This window comes from Adiantum capillus-veneris, chromosome 26 (genome assembly GCF_014529385.1).
Source record: "Adiantum capillus-veneris isolate H3 chromosome 26, ASM1452938v2, whole genome shotgun sequence".
NCBI lineage: Eukaryota > Viridiplantae > Streptophyta > Polypodiopsida > Polypodiales > Pteridaceae > Adiantum > Adiantum capillus-veneris.
This window is the reverse complement of record NC_140956.1, coordinates 66,292,344-66,319,474: the sequence shown is the minus strand read 5'-3', so window position 1 is coordinate 66,319,474 and position 27,131 is coordinate 66,292,344. Positions and strand designations below refer to the sequence as shown.

The window sequence follows — 27,131 nt, the reverse complement described above, 5'->3', positions numbered from 1 at the left end:
ACAACATCATAGGCATAAATAATTGATTGGCAAAATGAACTGCGGTGACAAATGTAATAATATACATGGTTCAAAAAGACGTATAATATCCGTCTCATGATACATAAGCTATGAGAAACCCTAAACTAATGCTATCTAGCTACGGCTAAACTGACGTCGTCTAGTCAGACGTCTCATCGCGTCCAAGCGTATCTGTCGAATTCTGCAAAAAAAGACAATATGACAGCTTTCAGTAAGTATAAACATATAACGACATTTATAAAACAATACAAAAAATAGAAAACAGTAAACCCTAATACTAACCATGCCGCCGCGAGAACTGAGAATGTCCATCAGGGCGTTTAAGCCCTTCCTGCCTACGTACTCGCACTCGTACGGTGTGGGATCACGTCCTGTCATCGACCACTGCCAAAACATACAAAGATTTCATTATGTTAGAATTAAAAAACTCATAAACCCTAAACTATCGAACATAAAGAGCAATGCGAAAACACTTACAAAATCGGCCTCAAATGATGCCCATCCACCGCTCCCCAAGTGGTGCGAGCTCCCTGCCTCTACTCGCACTCTGGCTGCATCCTTTTGTTGCTTCCACTTGTCGGGATTCTCGCGCGCTGCTTTCTTCGCATTCTTCCAATCTTCTTTGGCCAGCCAATCTGGCATGTTCCACCCATGCTTGATTGCTTTTTGCACTTTGGAACGCTTGTGTTTGCAGTATTCGCGCATTCGAATCTTCATCAGGTCTTCATTGAAGCGCTGATCCCGTGTTGGAACGGGAAACTCATCATGAAGTATGCTGATGACTCTGTTTTTTAAATCACTTGGTACTTCACTCCATTTGTTTGGTATGTAGTGTCTAAACAGCTGAGAGCAAAGACCACGCATGCGCGAGATCACCTTCTTGCCGTCATCATCCATGATGATGCCGCCGCTGAAGTCGACGGAGTAAGGCAAGCCCTCTAGCCGGTGACGCGTGAACCTGGGTGTCCCGGCAGAGGTCTCTAGCGGCGTGTCGATGGGGGTACGGACGTCAGGTGTCTCCACCGGCGTCTGGGCCCCGAAGCGAGGAGTGTCGAGTGGGGTGGCTCCTGGCGGAGTAGGTAGAGGTGTGTAGCTGCTAGGAACAGTCAGCCGTGCAAAACCTGGCGTAGATGGCAATGATGTGGCTGGTGTGGGGGCGGGCAAAGAAGGGGAGGGTAAAGAGCCTCGTCGAACACGAGGTGGTGTGGAGGCATCGGCGGCGGAATCCCCACAACAACCGCCACCACCACCACTAGAACGCCGGTGTCTAGACGAGTGTGAAGATCGTCTCGTCGACGCCGAAGCTTCAGAGCGCGCTGAATGCTCCGAAAGAGAGGGAGATGCGGATGGAGTAGGAACGCGCGATGATGCGCCAGAGCGATGACGCTCCACGTACCACTGTCTCTGCTGCGGTGACAAAGAAGAAAGAAACTCCTCATCATCCATACCTGCATTATACACACGAATATTTAAACTTAATATTGAATGAATAGAGTAGACAATGACGCAAAGACCATTAAATACAATGACGTAATGACGCATATAAATACAATGACGCAATGAATTGAGTGATAGAAGAGGCAAGTCGAAAACTCAGAATTTTCAATCAAAATATGTGAGCGCGAGTAGAAAAGAGCGTTATACACCATGGAAGGTACTTAGAGAGCCAGAGCTTTTACAACACGGAGCAAAATTGTTTAAATACAATATTTGTGGCTTTAAGAGATCTCTCTCTCATCCTTGCATAACTCAGCATAACTTCCTATATCTATATAGAGCTCTCCGTTTAAACACATATCCTCTGTTTCATTTTGTAGCTCCTCTGCATGCACCCCATATAGAGTAGTAGCATCTTGATGCTCGTCTGGCACCACCGCAGCGGCTTCTGATTGAGCATCTTCTCTGATCTCCTCCATTGATGCCGTTGTGATTGGCACATGGTAGCCTTCATACGTCCTTGCACTACGAGGGGCTACCTCTATGACGTACCACCAGTTTGATGTAGACTTTGTAGGATGAAATATTACCTCCAAGAGTCACATAACTTACATGAGAGCTTTCAAGCACATAACTTGTAAAAGGGGGATGTTAACTATTTACATACTTACTTGTTCACAATGCTCGGGTAGTACGAAAGTGTCTCTTAGGTCAGTCCATTTCTTAGTAGATTCCACCTCAAGAAAACCAGACTCTCCTCTACGCACAGTAGCGTTGCGACCCTCCATGATTATCTTGAACCATTGCACGTCGAACAAGTCGACAAAAAATCCTCTGTAATCGATCCTCAAAATCTCTTGTAGCGTGCCGAAGTAAGTGAGTTCTGCCACCACAGGATCTGCATCAGAAGAACGTCGTCGACTAGACTGTTCAAATTTTGCCATGATTCCACAATCTTGAGTAAAACGCTTTTTGTCGATCCGTTCCACCCTAAAATGTCGACCTTTACACCATGCTGCTGTGTATGACTTATACTACAACGAACAAAGATTATGAGTGGCCGTTCAAACGTTTAGAAATAAAGTCACTAGCTAGTCGTACATTGCAAACTTACCTTGGTCGCGCAACCCCGAGAGTACTCCCACTCTTCCTCAGTCACTTCGTCACCTCATTGTTGTGCGCTTTTCAATTGGTTGTGCAACCATCTTAAGCTCATGAATGTTGGTAGGCTCTCCAGAACCGTCGGATAGTGCATCGGTGGTCGTCTTCCCCGTCTCCACTCGATTCGTGCCCTTTGTCGCTCTTGCTTTGCATCCTCATATTGTGAAATCCACTTTTGCATCACTGGATTGTGAAGCATGCAAAATCGGTTGATTTTAGCCTCTAGATCTTCCGTCATCTTCTTCTCAACACCGAGATTGCACATGACAATCCCAGATATGCGCTCATCATCTATGGTTTGCCATAGCGTGTCCCGGGCTTTATCAAATCCGTCTAGCCACTCTCCAATGTACACTAGGGACTCTGATACCAACCAACCTTCTGCCATGCTACCCTCCGGACGTGCCTTTTGACGCACATATCCCTTAAGCGTTTTCATGAAACGTTCTAAGAAGAACATCCATCTGGAATGAACTGTGCCAGCTATTTCCACCTCATCAACTATGTGAACAAGAAGATGCACCTGAATGGTTAGCATGGTAGTAGGAAAATGTTTCTCAAACATGCACACAAGCTCCGCAGCATTTAGTTTGGCGAATGGTATGGAGTCTACGTTGATCTCCTTTTGTGAGATCCATTGCACCAGCTTTGCAAGTTTGTAGATTGTGTTACGGATGTTGAGAGACAAACATCCCTCAATGGCAACCGGTAAAATAAACTGTAAAGTATGTGCAGCAATGATATTAAAGTCCACATTTTATGCAATGATATTAAAGTCCACATTTTATGCAATGATATTAAAGTCCACTGTGAACGTACCTGACACATTTTATGCCAATCGTGTGACTTCAAACCGGTAAGCTTTCCTTCTTTAGTAAAACACTTTCGGAGCGAGTGCATTACGCCAGTGGGGGTCCGCAAAGATCGAATGGTCTCTTTTAATTTGCGTTCTTGGGCTCCTGTGAAAATCCATGGTGCTTTAGGGAGTTTTATCGATCCATCAGACGCTGTTTGCGGCCAATATTGCTCCATACGATCCACATTTCTAAGGTCAACTCTGGCTCCCAAAGTATCTTTCTTGCCGGTCAGATGGTCCCATAGTAGATTACCCACATTCTTGAATATGTGCATTGGATCAAGCAAGTGATTGATCATGAGTCGGGGCCAGTATGGTAACTCGTACCATAGAGATAGTCTCTTCATCCCTGGAGGCAATCCGTCATCGCACATCTCCTTCTGCTCTAACCATGCTTGTGCAGACATCCTTGGTGGCTCTCTTCCCAAAAAGCCGTCGCGTAACACATGATTCTCTAGAAGATACGCTTGATGACCTTCGTAGATTTGCTTCTTCAGTGAGGGCACCCTACGTGCATTCAGTCTAGGTCCACATGTGACACATGCTCTGTATCTGCTTGTTTGAAGCCCTGCATGTATACACATGATAATAGATCAACTATGGGAAAAAACAAGATTTACAGTGTCTGAGTGAGGAGTGTCAATAGATCACCTGAGCATTCTGTTAGCCCGGGATAGTCATGCATTGTCCACATTAGAATGCCTCTAATCAAAGCATTCCGTCGTCTTGTGTGTCGGCTCATATCCACCACCTCTATGCCAATCCACAATTGTTGTAGCTCTTCCAATAGTGGACGAAGATACACATCCATATTCTCCACTTTATATCGCCCTGGCACAATCAAGCTTAGCCATAGGTGCCCCTTCTTCGTAGTCAACCACGGGGGAATGTTGTAGTTGACGATGACAACGGGCCATACACTGTAAGATGTTGATCTTTGACCAAATGGATTTACGCCATCCATAGCCAGGCCTAAGCGCAAATTTCGAGCTTCCCTGGCAAAATCCGACCATGTTCCATCTATATGTTTCAAGGCTGCGCAATTTGCAGGAATTCGTAGCACACCATCCGAAGATTTATTCTCCTCATGCCATGATGCTAGGGCGGCCATGGACTTACATTCGAAGAAATGCTTGATGCGAGGAAGCAGAGGAAAATGTCGCAAAACCTTTTGTGGAATTTTTGTCCCGTGGAGATCTACTCGATATCTTTCGGAATCACATTTCGGACACTTCTCCATGTCTATGTATTCCCCTCTGAAAAGAATGCAATCATTAGGACAAGCGTGGATAGAATTGTAATCCATCCCCAAGTTTCGCAAAATCTTTCTTGCTTTATCTCGGGAATCTGGCATCACATTGTCAGCTGGTAGTATGTGCTCTTTAAGCAATCTACACAACATAAAAATACGATACAGTCATGTAAAAATCTATCAGATCATTATACATTTAGAGTTTTATTAAAGTAAACTAATTGTAATAGATCACCTGAAAAGCGCTGTGACGCTAGTGTCACTCCATCCAAACTTTGCTTGCATGTTGAGAAGAACCAGGAGTGCTTTCAATCTAGACATACGTGCTCCATTATACAATGGCGTATCGGCTTCACTTTTCATATCATCATAGATAAGCCTTTCTGAATCCATGATCGTCTCGATCATTTCATCAATCTCGGGCTCAAACATTGCCTCGTTGGGAATGTGCTCATCATGATCATCCCCCGAGCTGTCAGAGGCTACATCTTGTGGCCTCACATATGCTGCTTGACCAAAGCGCCTGCGAACACGTCTATTGGGTTGCAAGATTGCTGCTTGTTGGCCAGCGTCAGAGTCCGACGAGTTATAATTGGCAACAACTCGATCTATAATAGATGGATCGAACTCGCCAAATTCGCGAACGTGCTGCAAAGAAACACGTCTTGTCCGTCGCACAACATACTTGCATTGATTACAAGGACATAAGACCCTCGTTGAGAGATAGGTGTTTCGGTTGGACGGTCCCACATCCTCGTCACTACTCATAATGAGGATAAAAATCTTATAACCTAGACAACAAATTTAATATTCTATTGGCATTCTTCGTCTTATCTCTCTCTCTCTCTCTCTCTCTCTCTCTCTCTCTCTCTCTCTCTCTCTCTACCTCACATTCTCTAGTCATGTCCAATCCCCGCACACCTCGGTCTAGAGGCGCACGGAGATCAGAACCACCGGGTTATAATCTCGTCTTTATTGGTCAATACCTATATTTGTGGGTACAAGAAATCTACAGACCCACGTCTACATGATACTGCATGTAGTGGACAAAACCCCTTTGCCTCTTCTCTAGCTGTAGCACTTCACAGCATCTTAACATCTTTTCACAGTAGATCTTTTCATTGTTCGTCTAACTCTAAACCCTAAACCATAAGTAATTCTTGCGTGGGCTCGATCTAACGTAAATAAGCGTAAATCTAAATAAACGTAAATCTAACTAAAAATAAACCTAAATCTAATTTAACGTAAGTCTACATCTAACCTAATCTTTAACGTCTTTTGGGATAGTTTCCTACGACGTTAAAACTCTCTTCTTCTTTTGTGTGTGTGTGTGTGTGTGTGTGTGTGTGTGTGTGGGTAAACCTAAATAAACCTAAGTCTGATCTTATATAACATAAATCTAAATCTAACGTAAATTATGTTATATTAAAAACAAAGAACTAAACTAACAAGGATTATAAGAACCTTAAAACTGATTTAACACATAATTTTTTACATAACTCGGCAAGAGTTGGCATTCTCATCACTAAAGATGTGAGAGTTAACTTCTGGCGGTGATGCTGCCTCATCTCCATCCACATCTGACGACAGCAATTGGCCCTTTGGACCGTTCTTGCTCTTGTTACTAACTTTGAAGTTGCTGTTGAATGACTAGAGGTTGTCTAGATGGTCATTGTCGGGGATGTAGTGACTCTTGCCGCCCTGAAGATCCACCTTCTTCCCTATCTTCTGAAGACATTTCACCAGTACTTTTGGATCGACGGAGCCCACCATGAGTGAAGGCAGCAATACCCTATATTCCATTGAGGGCTTTCTTCACCCGCTTCATGCAGGCATCGCAGTCTATGGAGACCTAAATCTAATCTAATATAACGTAAATCTAAATCTAGCGTAAATAAACGTAAATCTAACTAAAAATAAACCTAAATCTAATCTAATTTAACTTAAATAAACCTAAATCTAATTTAACGTAAGTCTACATCTAACCTAATCTTTAACGTCTTTTAGGATAGTTTCCTACGACGTTATAACTCTCTTCTTCTTGTGTGTGTGCGCGTGTGTGGATGTGTGTGCCAATAAAAAGAGATAAATGGTATAACCTTTCTATCACCCATGCCAAGTATGATAGATTGGTTATGCCATTTCCCTCTTGAATAATAGGTCTTGAGTTCAACTCCTCGTCGGCTAGATCTTTAGGTCTTTTAATTTTAATTAGTTTCCTACAACGTTAAATTAGTTTCTCTCTCTTTCTCTCTCAATGTGTGTGCGTTTTTTTGTTTATGCATGTTTTCTCTCTCTTTTCCTCTCTCAATGTGTGCGTTTTTTGTTTATGCATGTTCTCTCTCTCTTTTCCTCTCTCAATGTGTGCGTTTTTTGTTTATGCATGCTCTCTCTCTCTTTTCCTCTCTCAATGTGTGTGTGCATTCTTTGTTTATGTATGTGTGTGTGCGTTTTTGTTTATGTTTGTACTCTTTCTCTCTCTCTCTCTCTCTCTCTCTCTCTCTCTCTCTCTCTCTCTCTCTCTCTCTCTCTCTCTCAAAAACACTATGTGTGTGTGTGTGTGTGTGTGTGAGAGAGAGAGAGAGGGATAGAGAAAGAGGGGAAGGGAACATGAGAGTGAGGAGAGGGAAGGAGCATACCTGGCTCTCCTTCCTCTCCTCGTGTGTGTGTGTGTGTGTGTGTGTGTGTGTGTGTGTGTGTGTGTGGAGAAGAAAGAGAGAGAGAGAGAGAGAGAGAGAGGGAGAGCGTTACCTGCTCCTTGCTTGAGGGCGCCGAAAAACTCAAATCTGAGATCTGAGTTTTTGGGCGCTCTCTGTTATTTTTTTAGCCCAGTCGGCGTCGCTATGAGCGTCGCAAATTTACAAGTAAATTTGCGACCTTGTAGATTTGCGACGATCATAGCGACGTCGGGAATTTTTTTTTTGAGCGTCGTTGTGTGAGCGTCGCTAATATGAATAACCTCTTGTAGTGCTAACTGGCTCATTTTCCTCAGCTTCCACTCTTTGTTCCTTGCTACCTCTAGTGCATCTTCATATGTCCTAGTCTTCTTTAGCTCCACTCTCCAACGTATATTCTCCCAAAGACCAGCCAAGAACCTGTCCTTCTTCATCATGTCAGGTGGGGGTACTTGTGGTGCTAAGGCCTTGCACATCCGCTCCCATGCCAATGAAAACTTACGTATGTACGCATCTACTGGCTCACCTTCCTTTTGCACCAAACCTTGTACTTCTTGCCACACTCTGTCACACAAACTCCACTTCCAACCCATGCCGTAGATTGTCCCAACTCAACCTTACGGGTGGATCAGCCCCACGCAACTCCTCTTCAAATGCCTTGGACCAAACTCGTGCATCACTCTTCAAACAAATTTGGAGAAGAAGTAACATTTGCGCTGGGTCATGAATCTTGTTGCTAATGCAGGCAACCTCCATCTTTTCCAAAAAGTCTTCCACATATTCATCACTTCTTCCATGAAACTCTGGATAAGAGAAATCCATGGCTACCCAAGTTACGCTGCTTTGAGAACCCCTTCGAACACACGTGCAAGAGCCCAAAACTTTTGACTGACTCACTTTCCAGAAACTTCAATGGAGCTCAACTATAGATAAGGACAAAAACATGAACATCAAATGAGTTTTCATAGTTAATCATCGGAATTACAACAGGCAAAGGACATTCCAGGATCTCTCATAATCTTCTTGGCCCCAACATAAAGACTATGCGCTACTAGAAAAAAATCTTCCTAGAACATTTATCTGGATTCTTTGAGTTAAATGAAAAGGAGTTAATTGAAGGCCATTTTGATCATCCATTAAAGCCAACCATGCAGCTCCCAAGAAGGCACACCTGACTTATCCTCTGATTTTGCCAGAATTTCAGCAACATAGCAGCATAAATGGCTCAAAAGACCAAAAAACCAGCCATCATAACTTGAAAAAATTTTGGCAGAGTTTTCCCAAAAGTAGAGCAGTAAGAACCCAAAATATAGACTGTATATGTATGCATAAACTGCCAACAATTGAACTCGAGCATCAAGTAGGATTATTAGTACATCTATGGCGAGGTCACGAAAAGGGTGCTCCAGCGACCTGTATCACCGAAAGGATCTCCACATTTGAGAATCTCCCAGCTCAATAAAACCTCACGCTATCGACCCTCTCACGAAGGCTTATGCAAATCTTGTATAGTCAAGTCTCAGAAATGACTATCTTCCAGACCAAGTCTTAGAAATGGTTGGGACTGCCAAATAAAACCAAGTATGGATCCACAAAGGCATACAATGGCAGTTTCCACAAGTAACGTACAATACCAGCAGACAATGCGCTCAAACAGGCGCCAAATGATGCATACCCACGATAACTACAAGTGACTCCACTGCTAGTATATCACTATACTCCAGCTACCTGTACCTGTGTGAATCACCTGTACCTGTACCTATACCTGTACCTGTACCTGTAATTTGAAATCTCTACTCCCGAAGCTGAAGGTACTCGAAGAAGATCCTCCGTGGGAGCGCCAAAGGAGCGCGATGGAAACACACACAACGCCTCTATAATGACCCGACACACACTCTTGGGATGATACACACATACACTATGGGGTACCACTCGGTTTATACAACCCACCTGGCCAAGATAGGGAACACACCTATGGAGTGAGAGGAGAGAGACTACCCATTTACCCACTCCACACACACACACACACACACACACACACACACCCAAAAAACTCAGTTCAAAAGAGGAGAATTTCTAATATGTAAATACAATTGATCTTGGGCCAACACCAATGGGGCAAATAGCTCACACAATATGGGTAAACTATGCCAGATACAATCACGAATTGGAGCAGAAGCTTCGCTCATATGAGAAACTTACACAGCCAAAACAGCAGAAAAACAGTGAGAAATTTGGCAAAATGGACAACACCATCACGTCTGGAACGGACCAAAACCCCAGTCTACAATGTCAAAGTGCTCAAATCCGACCTCAGATGAGCAGTTTATGGAAAAAACAGGCTCCAAAAACAGCAAAAACACAGTTGCGGCTGTTCCTCCTCTTCTCTCCACGTTTTTTCTGGTCTTCTCTCAGTTTCTGTATATAGTGCACTATTCTAGTACTGGTAATGGTGAAAATCGATGCACTATATACATGTTGCCCTACCTGTAAACATGTGGGCCACGTAACCACCTGGCTCTGGAAAATGGGCAATCCTTTATTCGATGCACCATGCATGTGTATGTACATATGCGCAATCCCTTGCTCCAAAAAACTCCTGACAGCGTATAATGTCTTTTTGACCCTATTGACTTCCAAAGCTGAACTCAGGCATATCCTTGCATTCTAAGGGACCTTAGAAGCCATTAGCCAAGATTACAATCAAAATTGGAAGGTATTTGAGCGTGTAAGTTCCAAAGAACAGAAAAAAGATCCAAAATCAATCTACATCAAATTGTTACTTACACTATAGTGGTCCAATTGTCATTTTCAAAGTTTCTGAGAGTTACATGAATGGTAGAGAACATCTGGTGAATAAATATTGTCATTTTTACAAATAGGCTTTATCCGCGTATAAACTCTAACAGCCAGATTTAGAGCATACTGAGTAACTTGAGCCTGCCAGGTATTCCACTTAACTCTGACAACACATTTTGCTAGTCAATTTAGTGAGAAGAACATATACGAGGAACAAACCCTTCCAAAAGAATCTTTGGACAAGAAATACTTGCATGTTCTTCCTAATCAATATTGAATGTTATTAAAAGGAGAACCACCATTGACAAAGATTTGCAGAGTCTAAAGTTTTGTACAATAGCCAACAACAAGGTCCAGCAAGTCCAAACCAACCAGAAGTGCAATCAATCAACCAATTGGAGAGCTGAAATAGCCAGAGTAAGACACGACAGATCAAACTCTAAAGGTAAAAGGTTTGGATTTGTAGTGGTGTGTTAAAGGATTGATGTATTTGAGATCAGGAAGAAACCTCCAAAGAGACCAAAAATCACAAGGAGATTAGGTGAGCATAGTGTCTAAGGAAGAGAGTGTGACCCAATCTAGAATAGATCCACTAGCACCAATCATAGAAGACGGTAGTGGAATTGACACCTCCTCTAAACAATCCTTTTATCTCATGGCGGACCACAACATCGTGGTTAACCAACCAATCCAAGGAGAATGAGGGAGCACCTCTAGAAACCCTCCTTGGACATTAAGGTTTACAACCCTTTACTTAGAAGGACCAAATGCCCATGGGGCTTTGGTATATGCTGACAAAAGGGGAAAAAAAATCATATGTATTGAGGAAAAACCAGCAGAAGGAGTGGATGCCCTTCTAGCGTACGCTAATGGGGATAGATTCCGTGATGAGGGGGGAACACATTACCTTATTATGAAGGATCCAGAGAACTACAACAAGTACGGAGATAATGTGGTAAAGAGAAAAATGGTTTTTGAAATCACTGAAATACCTCCTCTAATAGACCTTCCTAATGCCACCCTAGTGTTTGACAAGAGGTGACTAAAGTTGGGACTAGCCAAGGAGCGATAGGAATCTATGAATACCTGAATGGGAGAGTCAAGACATATTTTTGATGTCTAACACCATTTGCCTTTGAGATAGGCACGGAAAAGACTCTGTACTTATTCTCATATGAATCAGGTGAGGGGAGTCTCACACTATATCTTGACAAATATGGACAAGACTATAGGCCAATAGAAAGAGCAAAGGTAGAAAGATTTACAACCACTAGAGTAATTCCAACAGAATCCCAGCGAGGCAAGCTGGAACGGTAGAAACATCAGTTTTTTCTTTGTATCTCAAAACAATTCCAGAAACGTTGCAATCATGGTTGCGACCTACAGTGACAAGGGAACAAGAGTTCTATAGAGGCGAAGTCCCTATTACAAATAGTTCATATGTGACCCCTATAGTCTCACCCATGCCCACTTAGTCTTATTCTTATCCCAAGGAAAGGAAGGGACCAACAACGGTGCCAACCACATCAGGATTCCCCTATATGGAGAGAATCAAAACAGAAAAAGGGTTTGTAATGGAACCACATGTTGAAAGGTCATATAGAGGATATGGGACGGGGGGTGCAATTGATAGAAGATTGAGACCTAGACAAGACCCTGTGAGGGGAGAAGGACGAGGAGACTCCACAGCTCAACTGGTGGAACAAAGACATGTTAGACCTTCTCAAGTCCAGAAATGGGTACACAAAAGGTATTCAGGAGAAGAGGATCCTAGAGATCAGGTGGCAACGTTCTTGGGGTGATCCGAACAAAAGAGGATAGACACTTCAATACACAATTTGCAAGATGTGTACTCACCCTAGAGAAAGATGTTACCACCTGGTTTGATTCTATTGAAAGACAAGATTTTGGGACCATCCATAAGTTTTTGATGAGTTTGTGGAGGAGTTCTCTCAAAGAGGGATAGCCCACAATAATGTCTCTCAAATCCACAAATTTAGACAGAAAGAGGGAGAATCTATCAGGAAGGCAGCCCTACGGCTAAAACGGTACGTAAAATTCTGCCCAATGGAAGAACTACCTACTCAATCCATACTAATGTTGATATTTATCCAAGGACTAAGAAATGAAGATCTTCAAAAGGATTTGCATATGAAGAAAATCCCCACTGTAAATGAGTTAACCAAAGAGGCTTTGTTCCTAGTAGAAATTGTGAGATCTACAGAGTTGGAGATCTAAGAGACAAAGATGATGATTCATCATCTCAACAAAGTGGGTCAAATTTTGGAAAGACAATACAACGAAATGAACCAAGAGTAAATCAGGAGCGACTGATAGAGGAGGTGCTAAAGAGGATTAGCCCATTTTCCAAGCCACAGGCCAAGCCACTAACGTGGTGTGCCATCGAACAAAAATGGACAATTCATGTTACTGAGGAATGCTACTATAATAAAGTGTATGTGAGGGAATGACAGTATTTTTTCCCAACCACAAGTAGCACCACCTCAAGTGCCACCTGTACCTAGATATACTGTGGGGAATTTGCCAGGACCAGCGGGGGTTGAACAACCACAACCAATTTTAGGGAAACAACCACCACTCCTAGGGACAAGACCGATAGGTTTGAGATACACTCCCACTATCAAATAACTAGAGGAACAAGCCTTAGTGCTTGTCCATGTTTATTACGAAGAGCCAAGTGGAACAATGGCCTACCCAACATACTACCCACCACAAGAGCCAAGAGCGTCGGAACCATGTAGTATGATCGACAATGTTGGACCACCAACCGTGGCATAGGCTACAAGAGAAAGTAGATATAGTTTGGACGAAAGAACATTGTTGTTCAATGGACCGAGACCTACTTATCAATAGGGGGGTGCTCAAGGAGCTCCACAAAAACCATTGGGACCTTGCTATAAATGTGGGGGCAACCATCTTATGAAATATTGTCCTCATTCGGAAATTGTCCGAGTCAATGCATATTGTCCAGGCTGCAATATCACTCATTTGATTGCTGACTGCCCAAAAAATTCAACAAAGCAGTTAAAGCAACCATAAACATTTTGGAGGCTATCCCTTCAAGCAGTGGTTCCGAAAATGAAACAGTAATACCTATAAAGGTCATCACACGAGCTAAGGCTCAAAAACAAAAAGGGGGACTTGAAAAGGAAGAACCAGGATGTAAAACACCTAGCATTGAATGAAAAAGCCAATGAAACACATGGAAAGCTAGAAGAGCACGGATAGAAATGAGGAAAGAAAGAGAACAAAATGTCATAACGAAAGAATTACAGTGAACAAAAGATAGACTAGAAAAACTTGAAAGACTAGCACTTCAAAAACCAAAAACACCAACACACATAGAGCTTGAGAAGAAAGTTAAATCCAAAAGTGCGGGATCAAGTGGATCCATGCTAGTAGAGAAAGTAAACAAACATCTAGACGCACTCTTGAAAGCATACGACTCAAGGCTTAAAATCGACCAAAATCAAGAACAAAAATGGATGACATATCCCTATGCTGAGTTGGAAAAACACAGACTGAAAATGTGTCAAAAGATGATCCAAACTGCACAAACCTTACTAGACCTATCTTTAAGGGAACAGGTGGAGGAGGTAATACTTCTAGTACCAATGTTGAGGAACCATGCAACACACAGAACGGAACGACTAATTGTTAGTCTAGAAATTGAATTAAAACTTGAACATTCAATAGAAAGACCTGGGATAGTGTTGAACACAACAAACTCAACATCAGAAGGGTTCCAACCTATCACACCTAAATTGTATAAAAGTGACGAGGGCTTAAATGATCTTTGGAGACAAATAAGGGAAGCCAATGAAGCTAATGAACTAAGCCAAAGAGTTAACAAAACCAAAATGGGAGAAGATGAATTCCTTCCTCCTAGTGAAGAATTTGAGGCAGGACCTCAAGTAGATCTTGAGATGCACTCTTATAGGGGAGACAAGGGATCTATGAAATCTTGGGATAGCCAACCTGTATCTCTAAAAACGTTACCCTCATATATGGGAGAGTATGAAGCAAAGTCAGATGTGAAAGTTGTACCAACACAGCAACTTGCCACAAGGAAGGGTATGGAGTCCCAGGGGTTGATAACACTCTTATTAACTCTAATAACTTGTACCATTACTCTAGTAGAGCTTCTCAAATTAAGACCTAATATGTGGAATACTAGGAAAATGTCTTGAAAAATTTGGAGTAAGGGATCCAAATTCACGAATGCAAGAAGGAATCAAGGAATTAGAAAAACCTCAAGTAAACATGCAACCAATGTCTTTAAACAAGGTAGGAGAATACTGTGAAGGGGAAGATGGAAATACCATGCCCCCGATTGAATTATAAGGTTATCACCATGGCAATTCTCGATAGTGGAGCTGGTGTAGCCATCGTGACAACGGATGTATGGAAGAAATGGGAAAAACCAATTGTGAAAACCACCAGAATCAAGTTGCAACTGACTGACGATTATATGGAGAGACTTATAGGGCTTTTGGAGAAAATAGTTATTAAGTATTGCGGAATCGAGTATGAGCATACCTTTGCAATCGTGGATTTTGGCAAGAAAAATAACTATGACATAATACTTGGACAACCCTTCATACGACAATTAAAGATGGTCCAAGATTGGGCTACAATCACATATACCTCAGGCACATGGAGACGACTACAAGAATAAACCTTAGAGACCATAGCTACAAAGATGTCAACAAAACACTAGTAGAAGAGTTCAATTCTGCCACGATAATAGGGTCAGAACTCCCTGACTGGCTAGGTAAACCAAAAGAGTTATGGATGTGTGGGGCATCCAGTTGTGGAAGCCTAAAACGAGAAGAATTTATTCTAGACAAAGTGCTTGAGGATACAGAATACATTCCAGAACCTTTTACAGAAGAGTCCTTAGAACCTTTAGAATGGACACATATCCTAGCAATCCTAGATGTGTGTGCAATTGCAGAAGGACCGACATATAGGTTTTGTGACCAGGAAGGGTATGATGTAGTTCCATATTACATGGTTGCTTTAATAGAAGAAGATGATTATCAAATCTCAAGTCAATCAAGAAATATAAAAAATAAGCAAGAAATGAATGGGGAGTTGTTCCATGATTCTACAGATCATCTTGAACGAGAGAATGATGTAGATAATGAATGTTCTGATAACCCCAGTGAGCTAAAGGAAATAATACCCGATGTCAGGTTTTACGATTTTCCAAATCAAAAACTGAGACGTCAAGCACATTACAAAAAACGGGAGGAAGCTCACGGAGCCAGAGATAACCCAATGCCAAACATAATAAATAGAATGGAATTCTTATCTCTGGTAAAGGCAAAAGACTGCATTAAAAACAAAATATCAGCTTTGTTCTCTCAAGATTGAAACCCTAGGACAAAAGATAGTCCTAGAGATGTAAAAAAACAAACTCAGAGGTTGAAGGCAAAAACTAAATCCAAAAAGAATGGAAACAGAACCAAAATAAACGAAACTTGAACGTAAGAAAAGGTACCAAGAGCTCAAGAAGACTCTATGGGAAGTATGGACAACTGAAACTAAGAACAGACACGATGAGAAAGACAATAGCGGAAACCATAGGAGTGTACCATCCCATTACAGAAAGTTCACTATTCAAGACCGGAAGATAGTGGTGACATAGCCCATAAGAGAGCAACGGGAAAAAGAGTCTTATGATGGGCCGAAACATTCAAAGAGAGTAGACCTAGCACATCCTGGAGAGAAACCGCAACCCGTCTATATAGCCATCGACCTAAGCTGAGATGAGGAAGAGGAGCTTCTCAGACTTCTTCAGGACTAGAAGGATGTGTTTGCATGGTCTTACAAGGATTTAAAGGGAGTGGATCCGACAATATGTCGGCATTAAAACGTGATTTTAAACCTAGCATACAAAGGCCATACACGTATAATGATACATTTGCTAAGCGTATCAAGGAAGAAATTGATAAACTAAAAGATGCAAAGTTTATCTATGAGATAGAACAAACTAATTGGGTATCCCCAATTGTTGTTGTACCCAAAAATAATGTATAGTACTTCCCCATATTAAATGATCAATTTAACATGAGAAAATGATTTAGGAGAATTAGATCCTAGTTATTATGACATATAATCTCTTTGTAACCTCCTTCTTGTTTTAAGTACTAAAGCCATTGCTACTTTCCCGTGGATGTAGCCCATATTGAGTGAACCACGTATATTGTGCTCTCTCTCTCTCTCTCTCTCTCTCTCTCTCTCTCTCTCTCTCTCTCTCTCTCTCTGACTCTCCAACTTAGGGACTTCCAACACAGGTGTTACTTCTTTGTCACTTGTCTAAGTGACCTTCAGCTTCTTTTCATAGTGGCAAGGAGTGAGAATGCCTCCTAGACTGGCTCTTGTGGAGCTCTCCATTTGCATTGTGTAGTCAAACTCTTGCAACCTTGTGAGCCATTTGGAAATCCTAGAAGAAACATCCATGTACTGCATTACATAAGGAAATACTTCTTCCATTGTTAAGACTATGAATGGTCTAGCCAATAAATAAGAGAAAAATTTGGTGGTAGCAAACATTAATGCAAGCACCATGTGCTCCACTACCGTGTAGCCCTTTTTTGATGGAGTCATCATGTGACTAGAGAAGTAGATAGGATGCATGAAAGAGGTTTGAGGATCCCTTTGCATCAATACCGCCCCAAGTGTGTCATTGCCCACACTAGGGTTTACATAAAATGGCTCGTCCCACTTTGGAGATGCAATGGTGGGAAGTGAGGCTAGAATTTGTTTTACCTCATGGAACTGTTGTTCACTCCAAGTGAAGATCTCTTGATGGGTAACTTGTTGTAAAGGGAGAACCACTTCATAGAGCAGGTGAATGAACTTACTCAAATACCTCACTTTTTGAAGAAAAGAGACCAACTACTTTGTTGTGGTGGAAGAGGTGAAAGCCACCAAGGCTTGAACCTTGCTTGGGTCAGCTTCAATGCCTTTGGCAGAGATCACATGGCCAAGAAGAGTAACCTTGCTTTCACCAATGTGGCATTGCTCCATGTTGAGTTGGCCACCCAAAGCTTGCACCCTAGCTATACCTTCATAAAATTTCTCCGAATGAAGAGAGCGGAAGCTATAGATACAAAAGTCATCAATAAAAACACAAATTGATTTTCCAAAGAATGGTTGAAAAACAAATGTCACATAGCGCTAAAAGGTGGCTAGAGCATTGGGGAGACCAAAAGGCATAACTCTGTAAGCAAAATATCCCCATGGTGTGATGAAGGTTGTTCTCTTTTGATCTTCTTCAGAAATGCTAATTTGGAAGTATCCTAAGTAGCCATCACATACCGTGTAGCACTTATGTCCTACTACCTCATTGAGAATTTCATCTTGAAAAGGAAGAGGAAAAATGGTTCCTCTTTGTGGCTACATTAAGGGGCTTGTAATCAAAACAAACCCTCCACTTACCATTCTTCTTTGGTGTGACTACCACTTAAGAAACCCACTCTGCGTCTTCAACAGGATAGATGAAACCTGCTTTTATCAGTTTTCCTTACCTCTTTGAGAAAGGCGCCTTGTTGAATTACTCCTAGCCGCTTGAGCTTCTGTAGTACAGGTTTACTTCCCTCCTTGAGCTTAATGTGATGTTGAACTACTGTGATGCCAGTAATTATATCATATTCATCAATGAACAATGTGGTAAAATTACTTAGCATCAAAATATAATCTTCAAGATCCTTCCCACAACTCACTAGATAACATTTGATGTAGCTTACTTGCTTCTACTAGAGGTTGTATACCTAGTGTCTCTCCTTGGTTTGATGATGATGCATAAGGTTACTCCATCCTCTTAGGGTCCTTGAGAATGACCCACATCGCCTTAATGGTATTGTCACTTTCTTTAGTTACTGTTGACTCCTCCTGTGTAGTGGTTGAAGAGTCACTACTAGAAAACTCATCCATAGAGGTTTCTAGATCCATGTCACGTTGCCAACGACCTGTCTTCATGTAATAAAGTATTGGCTTCCCTTTTGCATCCTTCATCTGGGTTATACCGGTGTCCCAGTCCTGCTTACCTCTCATAGCCATAAGCCAAGGCCTCCCTAGAATGATAAGATAGCCCTCCCCTTTGTGTGGCATGACAAAGATGTCCACATCTACCTCAGTGTTGAATGCCTTTATCCTAATTGTATTTATAACACCAACACATTGAAAACTTTTACATTATTTTCCATTTTGGCTCAGCATGGTGCCGGCCTACTTACCTCTAAAACCAAACGGTGCATCATTTTTTCACTCATTCGGCATATTTGTGTACCACCATTGATGTAGATATTGGAGATGTGTTGTCCTTTTATGTGATCATCCATCACTGGTAGTATGTCATCTAGATTCCTCCTAGAGATAGCCCCAGCTATCTTTGAATTTGGTCGTCTCGTGCTAACCATCTTTATCCATTGTCTCCTCACCCTAGGTGCTAGATGGAGTAACTGGGGCCAGTTGATTTTTTGGCCCTGCACATAAACATCTTGAACAAAATCATATGGTTTAGAACATTCACTAAAAGACGGCACTCATTAACAAAATTCTTTGGTTGACAATAGTGATGACATTTCGTATCCCTCCCTCTTAAAGATCTTGATTTGTGATTAGCACGAGCAATGCGACATGGGGAGCTAACCTCTTGGATATCGATTACACTACAACCTGGCAGTAGCACTTCAATAAAGGCCTTGAGTGCTTCTACAGTCTCCTCTTCTTCAGTCATCTAATTTGAAAAATCTTGTAGCCACTCGTCCATGATTGATGCCATGCATCACTATTCTTTGTTGATTGAAGGTTTTTGCAAAGCCCTCCTTAGTGGGGGCACCAAATGAGAGGGAGAAGCGCAAAACAGACCCGATGGCCTCTACATCAAGACTATGCACAATAGCCTCATCATGGGAGGTACACAATAGGGGCACCACCTAGCTTGGAATGCATCTAGGATGCATGGTAGGGGGTTGGCACATAACACAAGGAAGATGATAGAGAAGGAGAGAGAGAGAGAGAGGAAGAGATCATTATAGCTTCATTAATATAGGCTTCATAAACACCATAACACAAGGAAGATGTGAGAGAAGGAGAGAGAGGGAGAGGAGGAGATCATTAGAGCTCCATCAATATAGGCTTCATAAACACAATACAAACATTCACGAGGGTAATTGCACATAATCAACATCTCACAAATTCATGTGTGCATGGTAACTCAAACCTCTTGGCCATTAAGAAACCAAAATGACTGACCATAGCCAATACTATGCCATAGTAGAACTATGTGTGCCTAGAGGTACATACATGAGGATGTACATATGAGAGCGTGAGTGCTAGAGTTAATTGTGTATCTATTTACAAAAGAGAAGGCCTCGTTTTATATTCCAAGAGAGTGATTAGGAAAGAGATTATGACTAAAGGAGTTATTACAAAGTAACCTCAGTTAGAGGCACTCCCCCAATGAGAGAGCTCCATGTGCCCTGCTTATTGACCAATTTCCTCCTAATCGCCTTCATCATGGCGAGCTTTGTCTCCATGCCACCTTCCATAGCTTGAGTCTAAGAGCTTCCTTATAATATTTGAGAGAATCTTGTAAAATAAGATAAAATCAAGCAATAATGGGGAGAAACCTTTAAGAAATTATGTGTGTGGAGTTGGATAATCATGACTTCTTCCCATGTGAACAGATAGGCTCCCCCATTTTGGACATATCTCCCAAACTGTAGCTCCAAAAATTATAAAACAAATAGGGGCAAAAAGATCAGCTCAGCTCCTACAACTTTGCTGTGAAAATATTTTCCAATTTGAAATAGAAAAATAGAGAAAAATCCCACAAAAATATGTGTTCGTCTTTTTCCTTCCAAAAGCCTTGCAAGTGGTCCCCTCTTGACTCCATGTTGCTTGAATTTGATAATATTTTGTTGACTCCAACTCCATAATGCATAATATTCTCTTCCCTTTCACTATTGAATTTTATTCTTCACCTGCAGTGATCGTCAGGTAGTGACCGCCAGGTAGAATCAGCATCCAGTGAATTTATTTTGTTTTCATAGGGTTTGTTCCTACCTCTCCTTATTTTCGAGATCCAAATGTGACAAAACCATAGCTATGTTATACATAGATTTTTATTTTATTTTTTCATGCATCAGGTCCTTCCTCCTCCATGAAGACTTAAAGCCTTGCTATCAAGTACATACCAAGAGAGAGGTGGTCCAAAATTTGAAAAGTGGCCCTCACTATCTTGCTTGATCTCTTGAGGGTAGAATCTGTCTTTAAGGTTGTTTTTCCACACCTGGATCAAACCCTCTTTAACATAAAGAGTATAAAAGAAAAACTCAAATGCATTCTATATCTTGGGAAGTCTCTGTTCAAAAGATTCAAAAAACTCTCACTGAGTACAAAAGAATAGCTAAGGAAATAAGAGCAAAAAAAAGGATGATGATATCAGGGGATACTTCTCTATTAGAAAAATATATTAGAAAAAAACTCTCACTGAGTACAAAAGAATAGCTAAGGAAATAAGAGCAAAAAAAAGGATGATGATATCAGGGGATACTTCTCTATTAGAAAAATATATTATCAGTGCATACCACCCCCTTGCCAGGATCATTGAGCTTAGGATTTCACTTAGGCGCAGGAAGAGCTTCTAGAAGCAAATATTGTCCTTGCTTTCACCAAAGGCTTTGGGTTGATAGAATAGACATACCAACAAATTCTATGTTTTAGCTTTTAAAGAAAAAAAAACACTAAAGAATTTATCCCTCCTCTTAACTAAGTCCCAAAAGGATAATCTTTTTATAGCCAGGGAGTTCTTTACCAATATATTCTCTGAGGCTCCCAAAAAAGATAGTAAAATTCAAGAAGCAAGGGCACAAATAGCCCTAATCAGAGGGAAAATATTGACCCCCAAAGGAGCACAAACCCACCTATCTCTAAAGGGGATCTCAAAAAATCTATTGGTAACCTCAAGGTTGGTAAATCCCTTGGATCGACTAGATGGTGTGCCTACTAATGAATTTTACATGTTGTATAAGGATTTTTGTACCTCCTTTTGGTGTGGCAAGAAGCTATTAAAAAGGGAGATCTACTTACCTATGTTAACATTCGGGTATTGTAGACCTCTTATCTTGAGTTAATGAAGAAGAAGAAGAATAGTCTTTGGCCTCCATTTGTGTGTGTGTGTGTGTGTGTGTGTGTGTGTGTGTGTGTGTGTGTGTGTGTGTGTGTGTGCGCGCGCGCGCGTGTGTGTGTGTGTGTTTGCAAGATCTCAAGATCTTTTCTTATCTCTCTCTTAACATGGTATTGGAACTTGGTTGTTCTGAGGAGCTTGGAGTAACAAGCACAAGCAGCCAAAGAAGCGGTCTCGGTATTCCAGGGATCTATCATCAAAAGATCTTTGATTGAGGTGCTTCCTTTTGGAGACTTTGCATCTTAGGTTTCCATGCATTCCTTTGGACTACTATTATGCTGTTGGATTTCCATTTTGGGTGTGATTTGACCCCTGTTTTGGAGTTGGTATTATACATAGGCTTGAGCTCTCTCTCACAGCCAGCTACATGATTCTTTTGATGATATCCCAACACAATAATACAAGTCAGCATAGAACTGTACTATGTTGGGGTTGTGGAAGATATGGTCACTTTGAACGTGACTGTCCGGACAGGAGAAAGCAAAATAATTATACAACCACTAAGAAATGTAGATGAGATCGAGAAGCTACTAGTAAGAAATGTAGATGAGATTGAGAAGCTATTTGTGGTGCAATACATGCTGAATACTATGTCTAAAAATGTGGCAAAATATAGTGATAATATCTGGAATGTGGATTCCAGTGCTTCAAATCACATGACCAAGTCATGGTGAATGGTTTAAGAAAATGTAGACTTTGCAAAGTCTTGATCATATAGAGATTGGGGATGATACTACCCATCCCATTATTCATATAGAAAATGTACCATTGCCTATGAAAAATGGTAAAGTAAAGTACCTGGCTGATGTATTGCGTATACCCAACATTATAAAGAACTTGGATTTCAATCCTAGGAAAATGGTCAAGTAGGGCTTGTAGGTCAGGTTTAACTCTGATGATCTCTTTTCCAAAGAGCATAAGAACAATGGAAGGTTGGTTGTGCAAGGAAATAAAGTGGTTAGAATGTTTACTTTGGATGTAAATGTGCCCGAGGTGAATGCTGCCATGTTTGCAGGAGTTGTCCCAGATATTGAGATTTGGCATAGACATATTTGATGCAAACTAAAGAAATGGTTACAGATTCTCTAGCATTTAAAGTTTTTGAAATGCAAAAAGTTTGGGACGCTTGTCAATTCTAGAGCGTTGATGAATGAGAAGAACATGCATCATTCTTATTGGGGCTAAGGTTGTTGCTATAGGTGTTTACATTATGAATATACCCCTACCGTTGCAATACATGATATGACACCAGAAGAGAATTATAGTGGTGAAAAATTGAATGTACCATATTTTAAAATGTTCAGATGCATTGCTTATGTGCATGTGCCGCATGAACTTGAGGAGTAAGCTTGACCTAGAAGAAGAAAAATGTGTGTTCATTGGTTATTCCCTTGAGAAAAAAACGGTACAAATGTGACAATCCTATCACGGATAAAGTGAGGGTGACAAAGGATGTTGTTTTTTATGAAATGAAAAGTTGGTATGTTGATGTAAAAGATGAGTTGGGGGATGATGGAAGAGAGCATGTGACTGCAAAAATACAGGTGTATAATCACAAGTTTTGAGTGAAATGCAAGGGTCACCTAGTGTAGGTCATGGTGAGAAGCCATGGAATGGCAAGTTACATGAAAGAATGATTCCTACTAACTCCTCAAATTTATCAAGGAAAGGGAATGAAAAGGTTGATGATGCCCCTAAATTGCCAAATTGGAGTGTTAGTCATGACGATAGTGACAACAGTGGTTTTAAGCAAAGTTAAGATGAGGAGTTTGGCATACCTTCTATGAAGACTTTGGGTGCAAGAAGGATGCAACTAGGGAACAAGTCACCTAGAAGTGATCCTGGGACACACAGGTCTGAAAGAGTAAGAAATATTGTGCAAAGATTGACTTATGATAGTTATGTGGCTCATCAATGTGCATATATGGAAAAAATTATAGAGGAGGCAAAACCCACATGTTTTGAGGATGCTATAAAGATGGAACAATCTTGGATGGCAACAAACTGAAATGAAAAAAAATAAGATGGATCCCATTTATAAAAAATCTCTAAATGAAAATGTTATGCCAAAAAAAAACTAATGAAAATAAGTATTATTAAATAATAAGTATATTTACATATTATATATTATATTGATAGCAGTTACATTACAAATATGTGGCCAAAAGGTACACGCAAACTTATGGGATTGTTTATGAGGAGACATTTAGACTTGTAGCCAAGATAGCTACCATTTTTGTGTTTATTGTAGTGGCTGCCGCTTTAAAATGGGTGCTAAAGCAAATGGATGTAAAGAAGTGTTTTCGCGAATGGAGACTTAGAGGAAGTTTTGTATATGGAGCAGCCACAAGGTTATGAAAAGATGAGTCTTTGTGACCTTGTATGCAGGTTAAAGAAAGCATTGTATGGACTAAAGAAAGCACCAAGATCTTGGTATGAGACGATTGTGACATTCCTCATTTCACTGGGCTTTGAAATTTCTGATGCAGATCATTCATTGTATGTGCTAAAGAATGAGGTAGTAGTTGTGGTGATATGCATATATGTGGATGACTTGATTGTTGGAGGTGATAATGTGACTAAAGTAGAGGGTGTATAGGCTCTACTCATGCAAGAGTTTGAAATGAAAGATTTGGAAGACTTGCAATATTTTTTAGGCATTGAAATTATTTGCACAGAAGAGGGTGTGAGTGTATGGCTGTCACAATGACAATATGCTTTGGACATGTTGAAAAATTATGGTATGGCTGATTGTAAGACAATCACAATGCCCTTAGACCATAATTTGAAGTTGGAAAATGATGTAGATCCAATGCTTGAGAATGCTATCATGTACATGAAGATTGTGGGAAACTTGATCTACTTAACTATCTCACATCCATCCTTGAGCTACACAATTGGATTGGTGAGTCAATTTATGTAATCTCCTAGGAAATCACACTTGGATGCGGTGAGCCACAAGTTATGCCATGTGAGTGCTACTTTGGATCATTCAATCTTCTATACGGTTGATGTGGAGTTGCAACTCTATGGTTACACAAATGCGGATTGGGTTGGTAGCACATACGACCGCAGGTCTACCTGTGGATTCCTGTTTTCACTTGGGAGTGTTGCTATATCACATGAAGCAGCAAGAAGCAACCAACAATTACTCTTTCATTTTTAGAGGCAGAGTATAGGAATGTTACATTGGTGGCATGTGAGGTAGCATGGCTGGTTTGCAAGAATTTTGTGTGTGCTTGAAAGGGCTCAAGATCTCTCTCTCTCTCTCTCTCTCTCTCTCTCTCTCTCTCTCTCAACACTACATATGGATGTCTCCAAGGAAACTTTAACTGAACAATTTAATTTGTCTACTTGTTGCCTTGCTGAACTAATGTGTAGGTTGGAGGAGTCAAAGACTTTTAACAGGAGCAAGGTGTTGAACACAACAAACAAATGCAGCTTCATGACTTGGCAAAGAAAGCTTATACAAACTACAATAAAATACCTAGTTTTGATGACAATCTTAGGAAGAACCTCAAGAGAAAATGGGATGTGAATTGGAGCTCCAAGCAATGGCTTTATAGATTTATGTGTATATGGAGCTTTGGAATCCCTATCAAACACAGTTTTTTGTCATGGCTAATACTACACCAAGGTGTATGGATTGCTGTTAAAGCCTTGCATGCAAAGATTGGGGATGGCAATTGTAAAAGATATAGCAAAAAGGAAGACCTGAAACATATTTTTAAAGGATGTCCCTACAATCTCAGAAAGCTGGAATTTTACCAGTTGTAGCCTACAAGACGGAGCCTCAACAAAGTTGTCAGTGCCCAAGGAGGCTAGACCTTACGACTGTATGCTCCTTTCTAGGACATTGAGATCCGTTGCATAGGCTCATTGAATGTTGTTGAGGAACGTTGAAGAAAATAGGCATTGAAGATCAGTAACATTTACGTGAATAGACCCATCCACTTGCAGCTTCTTCTTTCACTTACCAAGTGCCAAACGCAATAAGACGCCAATATATAATCTACCCATTTGTGCCACATATCTAAATGTATGCCTTTCATACTTTGCCTCTTAAGCTAATAAAGGGATTTATTGATAAATTAAAGCAAAAGAATATTTTAATGCTTTTGTAAGAAAAGGCAGGTTTAATAAACATGAAAAATAAAAAATTTGATGAAATGGACCTTTATGAGATAAACAAAAGGACTCTTTCACAAATTAAAATATTTAAAAAATGGCAATGAGACAATATCTCACCTCTTATGAATGCACTTCTTAATCCCTCCCTTGTTCTGTATATCCTTTTTTGGTTGGCTGAAAAGATCTATATGGTTCTTTGTGGCCTGTCATGAGGGCTATACTACTTTCTGCACCCATTAATTAATTAAACTCGAAGATTCCCTCTGCCCATTTCGCCAAAGCATATCATATGTCTCTGCGTCGGTTCCCACCTGCAATGCCCTTCCTCCTTTCCCCTTGGCGACTGCGCACATCTACTTCGCCTGCCTTTGGACCCCCACTGTGGGTGAGACGATGCTTCCCCATTCGTGGGCCTCCTACCTTTGTTCCATTCTCTGCGCATCCTCATTGCCGCATAAGGCCGGCCCTGCCCTACGCTCCCACGGACCTGCATCGGAGAGAGAGAGAGAGAGAGAGAGAGAGAGAGAGAATGTCTAGCAGGAAGGCACCGCCTCTCAAGGAGCCCATTCATCTCACAGCCCCTGGCCCTGCTCCTACTGCCGACGCCATGACCCAAACCCCCCCTCCCTTGTCCCATCGCTGCCAAGTCGCATGTCTTCGAAGCACCTGTTTCTCCACGACCCTCCACCTCCCACTCCCGCCTTGGTTCACCGATCCGTCTGTGTGCACGCCTTCACACGAGTACCTGTACCCTGTGATAGGCTCTTCCAACCTCACCTCCATCCCCTTCATGCTCACATCAAATGCAACAGAGATTATCCCCTGAAAAATACATTGAACCACCTGCCACTCGTACCAGAGAGAGAGAGACTCTGTTGTCCCAATTAATGGGATTATGGACGACCCCTCTTCTTGCGATGGAAATTCTACGCCTCCATTGAAAGGACAACGAGAGAGAGAGAGAGAGAGAGAGAGAGAGAGAGAGAGACTTTGCTACAACCATGCCTCTGCATCCCCCAAGCAACCATCTGGATGTCCTGTAAACAAGTGTGACGAACAAATTTTTGGCTGTGCACATCTCATCAAAAAATCTCCGCCTCCCCCCCTCTCTCTCTCTCTCTCTCTCTCTTCCTGTCTCTCCTCCACGTGCAAGCTGCGCCCTTTTCCTCTTCATCTCCCCCATTCTGCCTTCAATGCCACGGAAGGTATCTGTAGAGATTCCCCTTAATCAACCCAGAAAAAGTCGTTTTGGCGACCTATTAGCTCCACACTACTTTCATTAGCTAGAATCTCAAAAGATTTCTCACCTTTGCTTAACTTGTAGCATCGCAACGAGCACAAACTGTCAAGGAAACCATGAATCGAACTCGGCTACTCATACTCCTAGCCAGATCAAGCGACCTAACCATCCCCTTGAATTATAAAAAAAAGCTACAGCGGGTCACCTACCTTCATATGCGCGCACCACTTGATTATTTGCTATTTTGGGCTTGCCCGTGCATTACCTCTTTCTTGCGTCCAGCAACCTTGCGAAAGCACCTTACCACATTTTGCTTAAAGAAAAATTGATCGCAG

At 41.4% G+C, this 27,131-nt stretch overlaps 1 protein-coding gene across 1 annotated transcript; it reads right to left on the bottom strand.

Moving 5' to 3' along the window:
- On the bottom strand, window positions 1-27,131 carry LOC147423592 (uncharacterized). Its single transcript, XM_086501707.1, has 3 exons — window positions 25,674-27,131; window positions 304-1,469; window positions 1-202 (listed from the first exon to the last, which is right to left on the bottom strand). The coding sequence occupies exon 2, from the start codon at window positions 1,465-1,467 to the stop codon at window positions 430-432; it is 1,038 nt and encodes a 345-aa protein (XP_086357833.1). The 5' UTR covers window positions 1,468-1,469; window positions 25,674-27,131; the 3' UTR covers window positions 1-202; window positions 304-429.

Excerpts from the sequence above, each read along its gene's own strand:
- LOC147423592 (XM_086501707.1), bottom strand. The coding sequence starts at position 1,467 with ATGGATGATGAGGAGTTTCTTTCTTCTTTGTCACCGCAGCAGAGACAG.